At 42.2% G+C, this 13746-nt stretch overlaps 1 protein-coding gene across 1 annotated transcript in view; it reads right to left on the reverse strand.

Moving 5' to 3' along the window:
* Window positions 1-243: 243 nt before the first annotated feature.
* The window catches only part of LOC117509052 (solute carrier family 22 member 13-like), a 69424-nt gene continuing 55921 nt past the window's right edge, over window positions 244-13746 (reverse strand). Inside the window, exon 9 of the mRNA XM_034168866.1 lies at window positions 244-506. Within this exon, the coding sequence (XP_034024757.1) occupies window positions 308-506 (199 nt within the window). The 3' untranslated portion in view covers window positions 244-307. The remainder of the gene's footprint in view (window positions 507-13746) is intronic.

Raw genomic sequence — 13746 nt, forward strand, 5'->3', positions numbered from 1 at the left:
GATTAGTCTTGTCAAAGTGAAACACACCTCACCAGCTGTTCTGTGCCTGCATATAAAACAACAAAACTGTAAAACTTTATACAACATGCACACAAATATGAACATGTGACTGTAATTTTGTATAAATTATACTTTGGCTCTTCATTAACTTGTTCAGCACAGAATCAGTTGTCTGTGAGGATGAATAGTTTTTTGAAATGGAAAAAAACATTCTTAAAAAGAAACACAACTTAGTGTTTATAATCTTGAGTATTTATCCATTTGTTCCATTACAGCATGTTTTTTTATGCTACAATAACTCTTGAGCTTATTTCAGTTCAATGTGGTCTTGAAGTTCAACATTGAGGGTCTCGGGCAGTAACAAAGCCAAACCTCCAGCAATAATTGGGATGATCCCATATGTCAGCATGGGGATGGTGTAATGGTAGACCTCCAGCAGTCTGATGAGTGGAGCAAGGATGCCCGCCACACGTGCACACATGGAGTTTAGGCCAAAACCACTATTCCTGCAAGCAACAGAATATACAATGGTAAAAGGACTGCATTGCATTGTAGACCATGTATACAAATCACCTTTCTGAAATATTTTGAAAGACAGAGAATACACGATACGCCTGGTGAAAAGTGAACATCCCCTTGACCATATCCAGTTCCTGGGGTCCTGAATACTGAGGCACCTGCATGCTGGATCATGCCCAGAGATCTGGGCCACATGGTCACAATGTTGCCTCATGATGAAAGTGACACACCTCAACTGAGTCTCTCGAAGTGTTGTTTGGCACAAAGTAATTCAACAGTATCCTAGGTTTCTATGAAGATCAGTTGAAAGGACGAGCTGTTCTACGAGGTCTGTCAATAAAGTATAGGTCCTTTTTATTTTTTTCAAAAACTATATGGCTTTCATTCATATGTTTTTACGTCAGACATGCTTGAACCCTCGTGCGCATGCGTGAGTTTTTCCACGCCTGTCGGTGACGTCATTCGCCTGTGAGCATTCCTTGTGGGAGGAGTCGTCCAGCCCCTCGTCAGAATTCCTTTGTCTGAGAAGTTGCTGAGAGACTGGCGCTTTGTTTGATCAAAATTTTTTCTAAACCTGTGAGACACATCGAAGTGGACACGGTTCAAAAAATGAAGCTGGTTTTCGGTGAAAATTTTAACGGCTGATGAGAGATTTTGAGGTGATTGTTGGGTATTTTCTCCTCCAAACATTTTTAAAACCTTTAACAAGACAAACAGAGTCAAGAAACACCAGTGAGACAGAAAGTCAAATTTTACGCGCGGAGTGCGGCCAGGCTGTACACCAAGGCTACACTAAAGTCTGGCCTGCTTTTCGCTCTTTTTATTAAGAGACGCCCTCATCACATAAACAAAAAACTTGTCCTAAGGGTGGGGGGTGATGACGCAAGACAAGTTTCTTCCCGTAACATAACGCATACGTCAATAAGTGCAGCTGTAAGGAAGGACACTTTCTTTTACACAGGTCAGCACATCTCGTTCGTCTGTTGCAGTTATCAGCTGTTCTGCATCTGCCTGAAGTGTCCTGTCCTTCACACTCCTTCACACTAAGCACCACATCACAACAGTCAAACGTTCTCTTACTCCCAGTCGTTAGAGGCTGCGAAAACAAAGTTATATTATAATAATAAGTACATCCAGCCCTTCATTCCCAGCTCAGATTGACCCCAGAGTGCTAAAACAAAATTGAATTCTCAGGCTTGGTTAAGACAGGTGCAAAACAGCACAACACCGTTCTCATGAGAAAGAAGACAAAGCTAAAACAAGGTTGAATAACACATACATTCTCAGGGTGAAGTGCAAACAGCACAACACCGTTTTCATAAGAAAGAAGACAAAGCTAAAACAAGGTTGAATAACACGTACATTCTCAGGGTGAAGTGCAAACAGCACAACACCGTTTTCATAAGAAAGAAGACAAAGCTAAAACAAGGTTGAATAACACGTACATTCTCAGGGTGAAGTGCAAACAGCACAACACCGTTTTCATAAGAAAGAAGACAAAGCTAAAACAAGGTTGAATAACACGTACATTCTCAGGGTGAAGTGCAAACAGCACAACACCGTTTTCATAAGAAAGAAGATGAAGGTACAAATGTTTAACAGTGATAACATATATATATATATATATAAAATCCTTAACATTTCCCACCTGTTTATCACCTGTTAAACATACAGTAGGCATCACCCAGCTTAGTTAGTTAGTTTATTAACTTAGTTTATTCTGTCCACGTTTTTATTAATTGAACACCACCAACAGATGGAAGATTCGAATCCAGCTGCTATTTGATCAACCAGTTTATACTCGTCAGGCACTCCTCTGGGGACTCCTATTGCGTCAATATATGTTGGATTTCCTACTCCTTTCCAATCTCTTTTTACTCTATGTCTGGCTATGCCTTTCTGCCAATCCTCAGGAATAAGAGAGGCTGCATATGTCGTAACGTCTTCAGGGGTCATGGGTAACAATAATGATATTAATGCACAATAACCTGACACATTTCGTGGCAGTCTGTCAAAGATTCTGTTATCACCACACCACCACCATACATCACTCCTACCGACTGGTATAAATGAACTGTTTTTTCTGTATTATTCGACTACACCACTTGTCTTATTACTTTTTCAGCTAAAGCTTCATAGGCTAAGAGTGTGTTAACTCATCACGTCAACAGTTCAAGCTTGAACTGGAGTTGTGAGCTTTTCAATATCATCATAATTCTCAGTACAGTCATTACAGTTTTCTCCACTAAGGTCTGACTGTTTCAATGCTTCATATTTTGGCATAGTTTGTTGGAAAGCCAGATTACACTGTACAAATGTATTTGACACCATTTTGCCAACCATTGTTTTGATATAAGGGATCACACAACACATGCAAAGTCCAATCAGAATTAGGACTATAATAACTGGTGTCACCATTTTCAATAGTAACTGCCAACATGGTCCTGAAGTCAACCAGGACCAGGGATTCCACCGGTTCACGGCTAGGGTGTCTTTATGCATTGCATCACGAAGTTTATTCAGCTCTTCCAATGCGTCCTGCATATCCACTGAATGAATGGAGTCTGGGATGAAAGTACAGCATGTTCAACACAAACTCCTCCCTGTGAACCAGTAAGCAAGTCTAAAACCATGCGATTTTGCATCACCATGGTACATAAAGCATCTATTTCAGTGTTTTGAGCTGCTACTATTTTTTTAGTTACATTCATGAACAGACCCAATCGATAATTCAGAGTTTCAATCATTAATGAATTTTTTCCCACTCCTATCCAGGGGAACAATGAATGTGCTATTTTATCTCCTACAGACCACAATTTTTTGGTCCTTTAGTACATCCGAGCCCCACATGTGATCATGTGGTAACACATCTGGGTATATCAATCTCCTCCGTCTGGTGCTGCCATTCTTCTCTGTGGAGGTCCTACCACATATGTATGGTCAGTCACCTGGGTAGGTGCACACACACCACCCCAATTTGGTGGGAGACTCATGTACAGTCTGGAACCATAAAGCCAATAGATGTCATCATACACCGGAGTACCATTTACAGGTGGTAGCAAAAACTTACTAACATAAGCACATGATTCATCCGTTCCCCATGGACAGGAGCCTGTATAATTACATCCCCGTCCAATGTGATGAAGATAAGTACCATCCACATATTATGTTTTGGTTAGGCTTAAATTATTTGATAAAACATACGTTTGGGTACACAGACGTTTCTTAATTTTACCTACATTTTTATTCCCTGTCCCGTAAAAGCAAATCGGGAATGGCCGTTGTGATGACAATTTAACGTGATGATATTTTTGCATTTCCCTTCAGTCTAGTCAATGGAGCAGCACTTGGGCACGCTTGTACGTCCTCTGTTGAAATCCCTATCATATAAGTGGTTGCACTGAGGCAAGTGGTGTTACATCTTATCAGATTTGCTGAGAACTGTTGCCCCCGAAATACAGTTTGATTATGCATCCGTATGATAAGACATTCTGTCACCCTAGCAGGGTACGGTTTAGCCGTCAGAGCTGGGTGTGTTGAGGATATAGGTATCTGTGAACAAACATAACAATTAGTAACGTAATTCCATAGCCAATAAATGAACATATCTGTACCACATATTAGTATGGTATATATGAGGGTGTCCATCTGTCTCATTCACATTATGAATAAACCTCTTCTGACGTTGCTTGCGTTGTTCTCTGGCTCGGTCCACAGTGAGCTGCAATTCTTGGGTCAACCACCAGGCCAGGAATCCGAGGAGCACGAAACACACTAAGATCACAACGCAACCGGCTGCCCTACCAACAGTCCGGCAGCGGCGGCGCTGAGCACGCCGCTCCGGGGTCTGCTGTAGTTCAGTCATGATTGCTAGGATACAGTGTTGTTAACCACCTCACCTAATAGTGCAAGGATCTCCCTGCTTCACTGGCATTGAGACAATCTATTGCTAATTAAATAGACTCCCTTTGTAGCCAGACTTCCCCTTCCACTGTGGAGGCCGCCAACACACGCTGTATCTTACAGTGATGTATCCACGTTGATCTCTCCGCTATCTTTACTGCAGTTGGTGTTGTTAACAGCACTTGGTATAGACCTTCCCAACGAGGACTGGACTCTGATGAACACCCAGTCTCCTGGCTAGACTACTGGAAGGCCGTCCTGTGGAAGATCAAAATTATTCGGCAGTAAATGTGTTTAAGTTATCTCTTTCTGTGTTAATGTCTTTTTCATAAAATTTGCTAATGTTTGTTCCTCATCTGCTGTTTTAGTATCCATGTCAAAATTGGTAGACGATATGGTCGTCCATAAAGTATCTCAAATGGTGTTAACCCTGATGGTGTTGGTGTTATTCTCATATACAATTTTACTAGGTCCAACATTCAATCCAGGTTTGTTTTGTCTCTTCTATACATTTCCTTAATCTTATTTTTATTGCGCCCTTTTATGTGCCCTTTGTCCTTTCCACTAATCCGGCACTGTGTGGTTGATAAGCACAATGATTTTTGAGATTGACCTGTAGCGCTTCTCCTACGTATTGCACTATTGTATTAACAAAATGCGCTCCATTATCTGAATAGACTGTTTCTGGTATTCCAAATCATGGAATGATGTCTTTGCACAATGCCTTAGCCACTGTAAGTGCATCTGCATGTTTTGTAGGGAACAATTCTACCCATTTTGAGAAGGCATCAATTATGACTAAACAAAATTCCTTCCCTTCATGTTTACTCAGCTGTATATAATCCATATGAATCACTTGAAAGGGATATTGTGGTGTTGGAAATTTGCCTCTTTGGGGTCTCAAATTGCCTTGTGAGTTGTGTTTTGCACGTCATGCATGCTCTACAATGCTGTTTTGCATATGCATCGAACCCATAAAGACAAAAAATAGATTGCAATTGCGATATCATACCCCCTGATGAGACATGCGTCACGCCATGGCTCATAATAGCTGCCCATTTAAACATATTTTTTGGCAATATGGGTTTCTTTTGTGGTCATATCCGGAGGGGTGTCATATAGGAGAAAAATAGAAAGAGCTGTTGCCGCCTTTGCGGTTTTGTCAGCAACGTCATTTCCTTTTGAAACACTGTCAGAGCCATTGGTGTGAGCCGCACATTTGCATATAGCAATTTGTTGAGGCAACTTCACAGCTTGCAGTAGGGCAGTTAGGAGTGTGGCATGAGTCACTGGCTTTCCAGATGATGTCACCATTCCACGCTCTTCCCACAGTTTTGCAAACACATGCACTGTGCTAAAAGCGTACTGGCTGTCTGTATAAATTGATACAGCCGTACCTTTAAACAGATAGCAAGCTGCAGTTAAAGCAACTAATTCAGCTGCTTGTGCTGAAAATGACGATGGCAATGAAGCAGAATCCAATACTTCTGAATTTGTGACAACAGCATATCCAGATTGTGTTTGTCCATAAGCTTTGTCAGTGGAAGAACCATCCACATACACAATTGTACTGTTTGGGATGGGTGTGTCCTGGAGGTCTGGGCGTGCTTTCGTACAGACCGTAGCTACATCAAGACAATTGTGCGGCTCACCATCCTCAGGTAAAGGTATCAATGTGGATGGATTCAATGTCGTACAGCGCTCTACCGTAAGGTGTGGTTGTGATAATAGCAAGGACATGCACGAAAGATGTCTTGCTGGGGACAAAAGGCTCATGTTTGTCTGCAACAGAAGTGCAGAAACTGCATGTGGAACTTCCAGTGTCAACTGATGGAATAGAACAACATTACTGCTACTTTGAACAGCCATAGAGGCTGCAACAACAGCCTGTACGCATGGTGGTAGAGCACTTGCTACTGCATCCAATTTAGATGAGTAGTAGGCAACTGGCCTTAATTTTGAGCCATACACTTGAACCAAAACACTAGTCATGAACTTATTCTTACAATCAACTGTTTGAATGAATGGTTTACTATAATCTGGTAGTGCCAAAACTGTGGATGACACTAATGTTTGTTTTACTTTTACAAAAGCTTCCTCAGCTTCTTTGTTCCATTCCAACACGGTTGACATTGAAATATCATCCTTGTACATCAAATCAGAAAGTGGACTAGTCAATTCTGCATAACAGGGAATCCATGCCCTGCAGTAATTAGTCAGTCCAAGAAATGACATCATCTGCTTTTTGGTTTGTGGTTTTGGAGCATGTAAAATTGCTTCCTTCCTGTCAGACAGGATAGTACGCCCTGTGGCTGATAATTCATGTCCTAAATATTTTACTTTATCCCTACACAACTGAACTTTGCTTTTACTCACTTTGTGGCCATTGTCAAATAAGAAACATAATAATGCTACTGTGTCAGTTATGCAGTTTTCTCGTGTGTCAGAGGCAATCAAATGTCATCAACATACACTAACACTTGGCTATCTGCCGGTGGAACGAAATTGGCTAAACATGCTGACATGACTTGAGAATAAATAGTTGGACTTTCTGCGTAACCCTGCGGTAATCTGGTGAATGTATATCGTTGTCCTTTAAAGGTAAAAGCAAACCAGAATTGACTATCTGGGTGTACTGGCACAGAGAAAAAAAAAAATGCATTACTGATATCTATTACAGAAAAACAACTAGAATTTAATCTCAATGAGCTTAACAGTGTGTGCGGATCTGGTACACATGGTGCTCTTTTAATCACAGCAGCATTTACTGCCTGCAGATCTTGAATCTATCTCCATCCCACTGAGGGCGGAGCCTTTTTTACAGGAAATATGGGTGTGTTACATGGTGAATCTGGACATGGCACTATTACTCCTGCTGTTAATAAATTCTCTATTACCGGCCTGATTCCTTCAATTGCATCAGGTTTCAATGGATACTGTCTTACACATGGTCTGTATTCTGTTTTTGGTCTTATAACTACAGGTTGTGCATTTTTAATCAGTCCTACGTCTGAAGGACCTGTTGTCCACAATCCTGATGGTACAGAAGAGAGAAGATCATCCTCTTCAGGACTCAACTGAAACACTCAGGATTGTGAAGTGGACACATCAATATGTGTTCCAGCTGTCAGCACCAATGAGACATTAACTGGCACTTTATACAATTTAGTTGATGGACTGAACTCCGTTCGTGGTCCAACTCTGCTCCAATCAGTGGCTGACAAAGCTGTTATGACTGTCAGTCCCAATTCTTGCCATTCTGTCAAATATGGCTTACAAAGTGACACATGTAATGGCATACCTGTGAATCTCAATTTTAAAACATCTTCAGTGGCGCCTGTTACTGTTATGACAGCTGTTGAGTTGCCATCATGAATCAAATCGGTCATTGTCAGCTTCACAGGTGAAACATTTTTCAATTTGTTTTCATACACTGGTGTTCCTGGCAATATGCCACTATGGACTCTAAATACACTCTCAAATCTGCATCTAAACTCTATCCATGGTTCTCCTTCTTTCTGAGTTGTCCTGGTAATTTCAGTATAATTTATCTTTGGTCCTAACACACCTTTTGCACGTGTAATCATAGCTTCCACTCTTGTTTTCAAGACTGGATCATCATGTGGCAATGGTACGCCATCCTGGTCTGCAGGATTCCAGTCTCCGCGTATCTGACTCCATTTAGGGCCACATGCTTTCATCCACACCTGTTGGACTTCAGGTCCACTAAGGTGGTAAGAACTTCTAATGTTTTCTATATCCTGCATAAATCCCTCGATATCGACATGTGGCGATGGTATCATGTCGACTGCTGCTTTGATATTATCAGCATTCCATGTTCGATATACGAGCATGGTTGATCGCTGTCCTGCTGTTCCTGCACGAGGATTTGGTACTTCTATCATAGGATAGGCACCTCCCTGGTCACTGTGTTCCACCATGGGAGGGGCTGTGGGCACTTTCGCTTGACTGCGTGTTTGTGGTTTTTCTGGTTTTTCTGGTTTTTCTCTTTTTACCTTAGGTTTTACCGTCAAATCATACTGTGGTGGCGGTACATCGTCATCCTCTGGTAGAGGAGATAAAGGTGTTGTTGTCACCGACGATCCAGCCGGCGGTGGTTGCTGAGGCTGTTCTGGTTCTCTGTGCTGAATTATCACATCTTCTTCTGCCTTACCTACAGCTTTCTTTTTCCTTGCTTTCTCTAATTGTCGCTTCTCTGCTCCCTTCTGTCTGTTCTCTGCTTCCTCCTCCCAAAATGCCACTAAATCTGCCCCTACTTTCTGCATCTTTTTCTCATCACCTTTATGTTGCTGTTCTAACTCCTTCTTTAGCTTCTGTATGCTGATCAGGTTCAGTCGTCCGTCAAAGTCATGTTTATTAATCCAGGTCTCCAATTTTTTGTTGTTTTTGGATTTTTTTTTTGTTTCCATAAATTTCCAGTCGTCAGTTGATAAATTTTCCTTATTTATAGACGTCTTACCCCCCATTTTTATTATCCCTTGTTATAATTTGGACTTCAGACGGGGGCACACCTAGGGTGTTCTAAATCTGAAGTTTTCACACTTTCTTTGGACGTGACAATTAATTTGCCGTCGTGTGGTTGATTCCTTTCACCTCCCCGTAGGAAGCGGAATCACTTGCCTGCTGCTTCCACACGCACGGTTGTCACTAACGTTGTCCAAAGTATTACACTTTCACACAGTTATTTACACTTACACAAAACACTATTTACACATAGAAACACTTTTAATAATCGTACGCGTATTCTTAGCCCAGGGGAGCTCGCCCTCCCGTGAAATTTAACTAATGTCCTGCATTAGGGGACTCCGCCGTCCCTGCCAAATTTAACTACTTTTTTACAGTGCACGTATTTCTACCCGGGATTTCCTTTACGTATTAAAACAGAGGAGTCCGTATCCTCCTTCCGGAATTTAACTACTTGCGTCCCTCGCAACCGTAGAGGAGTCCGCCCTCCTTACAGAGTTTAACTGTGTTTCATTAACAGACGATTCTGTATCATCGCTTACGGAGTTTAACTGTTTTATGTGATCACTTTTATCCCCTACCGGTACGCGTATATAAACAGAGGAGTCCGCACCCTCCTTACAGAGTTTAACTGCTTTGCATTAACAGACGATTCTGTATCATCGCTTGCGGAATTTAACTGTTTATGTGATCTGATCACCACTCACTCAGTACTGTTTACAAAGAAATTCTGCTCACTGACTCGACTTCCTGTCTGTCTTCTTCGGGAAAATCTCGTCAACCAGACGATGCCAACGGTGGCCGACAATGGCAGACACGATCAATCGATCGGACCTTGGCCAAGGATTTACGTCTGGACTTGACGACCTCCGCTGGACACCTCCGGTATTGTTGAGATCCCGGACGAGCCCCCAGTCAATGTTGGGTATTTTCTCCTCCAAACATTTTTAAAACCTTTAACAAGACAAACAGAGTCAAGAAACACCAGTGAGACAGAAAGTCAAATTTTACGCGCGGAGTGCGGCCAGGCTGTACACCAAGGCTACACTAAAGTCTGGCCTGCTTTTCCGCTCTTTTTATTAAGAGACGCCCTCATCACATAAACAAAAAACTTGTCCTAAGGGTGGGGGTGATGACGCAAGACAAGTTTCTTCCCGTAACATAAACGCATACGTCAATAAGTGCAGCTGTAAGGAAGGACACTTTCTTTTACACAGGTCAGCACATCTCGTTCGTCTGTTGCAGTTATCAGCTGTTCTGCATCTGCCTGAAGTGTCCTGTCCTTCACACTCCTTCACACTAAGCACCACATCACAACAGTCAAAACGTTCTCTTACTCCCAGTCGTTAGAGGCTGCGAAAACAAAGTTATATTATAATAATAAGTACATCCAGCCCTTCATTCCCAGCTCAGATTGACCCCAGAGTGCTAAAACAAAATTGAATTCTCAGGCTTGGTTAAGACAGGTGCAAAACAGCACAACACCGTTCTCATGAGAAAGAAGACAAAGCTAAAACAAGGTTGAATAACACGTACATTCTCAGGGTGAAGTGCAAACAGCACAACACCGTTCTCATGAGAAAGAAGACAAAGCTAAAACAAGGTTGAATAACACGTACATTCTCAGGGTGAAGTGCAAACAGCACAACACCGTTTTCATAAGAAAGAAGACGAAGGTACAAATGTTTAACAGTGATAACATATATATATATATATATAAAATCCTTAACAGTGATACTGTCGCTTTAAGGACTTCCCACGGAGCAAGACGTCGCGCAGCGGTCCCAGGCGCTGTCGTCACCCTGTTTCAAGCTGAAAACCTCCACATTTCAGGCTCTATTGATCCAGGACAAATGGTTATCAACACGGAGGTGTTTTTCCTGTGCCGCTGCACCGCGCCGGCTGCGTCCCGACGCGCAGACCCGTCCGCACGTCTTTCATTAAAAAAATGTCCTTTAACAGTGGAATATCCGGATAAAATGCTGAAACTGACTTCTTCTGAAACTTCTCTGTACTCTCATGACGTCCTGGATCAATAGAGCCTGAAATGTGGAGGTTTTCAGCTTGAAACAGGCTGACGATGGCGCCTGGGAGCGCTGCACGACGTCTCGATCCGTGGGAAGTCCTTAAAGCAACAGTATCACCTCAAATCTCTCATCAGCCGTTAAAATTTTCAACCGAAAACCAGCTTAATTTTTCGAACCGTGTCCACTTCGATGTGTCTCACAGGTTTAGAAAAAATTTTGATCAAACAAAGCGCCAGTCTCTCAGCAACTTCTCAGACAAAGGAATTCCGACGAGGGGCTGGACGACTTCTCCCACAAGGAGTCCTCACAGGCGAATGACGTCACCGACAGGCGTGGAAAAACTCACGCATGCGTACGAGGGTTCAAGCATGTCTGATGTAAAAACATATGAATGAAATCCATATAGTTTTTGAAAAAAATAAAAAGGACCTATACTTTATTGACAGCCCTCGTATATCCCTCTTTTAATCAATGGTTGACTTATTGGACGTGAAGCCAGACTATTCTCATCTCTAAGCAGGAAGTAGCTGTAACTGAATAATCCTTACAAGCACCTTCCTGGGCACACCAATCATTGTAATACTTGCAAAGTTCTTGCAATATGGTAGATCACCCTTTCCAGATTGGGATAATAAATCCTTTCTTGCAGTCCAAAGGGCTGATCCAGGAGTGTTTGTAATGCTAGGAGAACAGCATCTTCACCCACCTGGAAGAGCTCAGCTCAAACACCCCAGATCCCTGCAGCTTTCCCTGCTCTCTTTTGTTTTAACACATCCTCACTCCCAACTCATCACATTTTTATGCTTGGTCAATGTCCCTTTGTGTGTATGTACGCATGTATGTGTATGCATGACTTCACCTGAATCTTGAATTAAGCTACAGCAAATCTGTGGTAATATATCAGAAACTGGCAGTGGTGGGCACAGCTAAACAAAACATTAGTTTCAATAACCATTAATCCGCTAACTGAAAAGTTAACTTTTACAAAGCGAAACCGATAAATCCCTAAAAAATTTAGAGGAAGTTAGAGATAAAACCTAAACAGATAACTTTCAGTATTGACTTCAGTACACGGCATCTACTGACACACCAGCGAAGACAGCACTTCTGTCTCAGATCAGCCTTCTCTCAGCAAAAAAGACCTGGAGATCTGAGAGAAAAGAGAAAGTAAATAGCACAAAAAAATTCTCTTCACACCATACAGACCGGCCAGTCATTTCACTGGAGTCTTGCACAGGCAGACAGTTTTGACTTATGGTTATAATTTTAAACAAAGTAATTCCAGATAAGTTATTGAAATTAACATCACATCTGTCATTTTACAAAGTGAATATATCAGCTATATGTTTTAGTTTGCACTAATTTTGAAGATTTTGGCATTTAGACATACAAGCCGCATTGCATTATGGGTACATTAGTTTCTTGACTAATGAAACGTGTGGTGGGTTTTACAAATAAATCTGTATTTATACTGTAGAAGAATGTTTAGGTCCTTATTTGAACTATGATGAACTATCAAGTGTCCTGATCCGAACTGTATGTCCTCTGGTTGAACTAGCAGGTGTTCAACCCAAAAAAAAAAGGGCTCTATTAGTCATTCAGTCTGTCAGGGGCTTTCCAAGGCCTTTTAGGTGCTTTCCCGCAGGCCACGTGCAGGGGCCTCAGGCCAGCTGCACCTGTGGCTGAGGCCACGTGCGGGGGGGGGCCTCAGGCCAGCTGCACCTGTGGCTGAGGCCACGTGCGGGGGGGGGCCTCAGGCCAGCTGCACCTGTGGCTGAGGCCACGTGCGGGGGGGGGGGGCCTCAGGCCAGCTGCACCTGTGGCTGAAGGTCTTTTAAAAAAATCAGTTGTAAATCCTTCACGTTTTAATGGGAGCGTTTGTCACATTGAAATAATGGCCTAACACCTGCTTAGGGTTCACTAGAGGATGCTTCCAATAGAAAACCATGTCTTGGGAATGAAATAAATAAAAAAGTCGAAGGAGGAGCGATGCCCGCGGGTCTCCAATAAATAGATGAGCGCGGTTGTCATATTCAGTCTCTCTAGAGGACTCAGTTTGTCTAAGCTCTGTGTCGAAGGCTTAAATAAACTTAAAAACTCTGTGCATTTTATCTTGCTTAAGGCTGAATTATTCTAAAGTGTTGTGTCCTTTTCTAGCATATCACTTGCAATTAGTTTGTGTTATCTAAAAGACGACATCCTGAGAAGACTAAAGACGAGCCACGACAGAACTTGGCGAGCCAGCTTCAGGAGGGTCCAGGGGCATTCCGGCAGCCTGGGACGGTCCAGCTCATCCCTCCAGACCGTAAATAACAGTGATCACGACTAAAAGGTAAGCAGAAACCTTTTATAACTTCTGCACGATCTGGAGGAGTGAGTCGGGATTTCCGCCCAAGTTGACAGGTGATATTTTTTAACTGCCTCTTACCCAAAAGAACCTGGACTAAGAAAATTGATAAAAGACAAAAAAGATAAGATTGAAAATTATCAGGCCTTGTAGATAAAATGCTCAGAAGGTGTGTGTGTTCCCGGGAAAAAGAATGTCTGTGTGAGTGAAAGGTCAGGAATGTTCATGAACTCTGGTGCGGAAAAGAGTGCGTGGAGAATTAACCTGGATGCTTGGGGAATAATTGGTGTTGAAATTCGTTACTAATGTGCCGGCTGATAGCATGCGCTGTAGGGGTTAATTTAGGGGAGTATACTGACAAATAGATACAAGGTAATACAAGGTTATTTAAAGAGTTTAACAGAGACTGAAGTGAAATAAGTGAGAAAAAGAGTTTAACAGAGAATACGTGCAGAGGAAGCACAA

The sequence above is a fragment of the Thalassophryne amazonica genome, chromosome 1, assembly GCF_902500255.1.
Source record: "Thalassophryne amazonica chromosome 1, fThaAma1.1, whole genome shotgun sequence".
In the NCBI taxonomy this organism is placed as follows: domain Eukaryota; kingdom Metazoa; phylum Chordata; class Actinopteri; order Batrachoidiformes; family Batrachoididae; genus Thalassophryne; species Thalassophryne amazonica.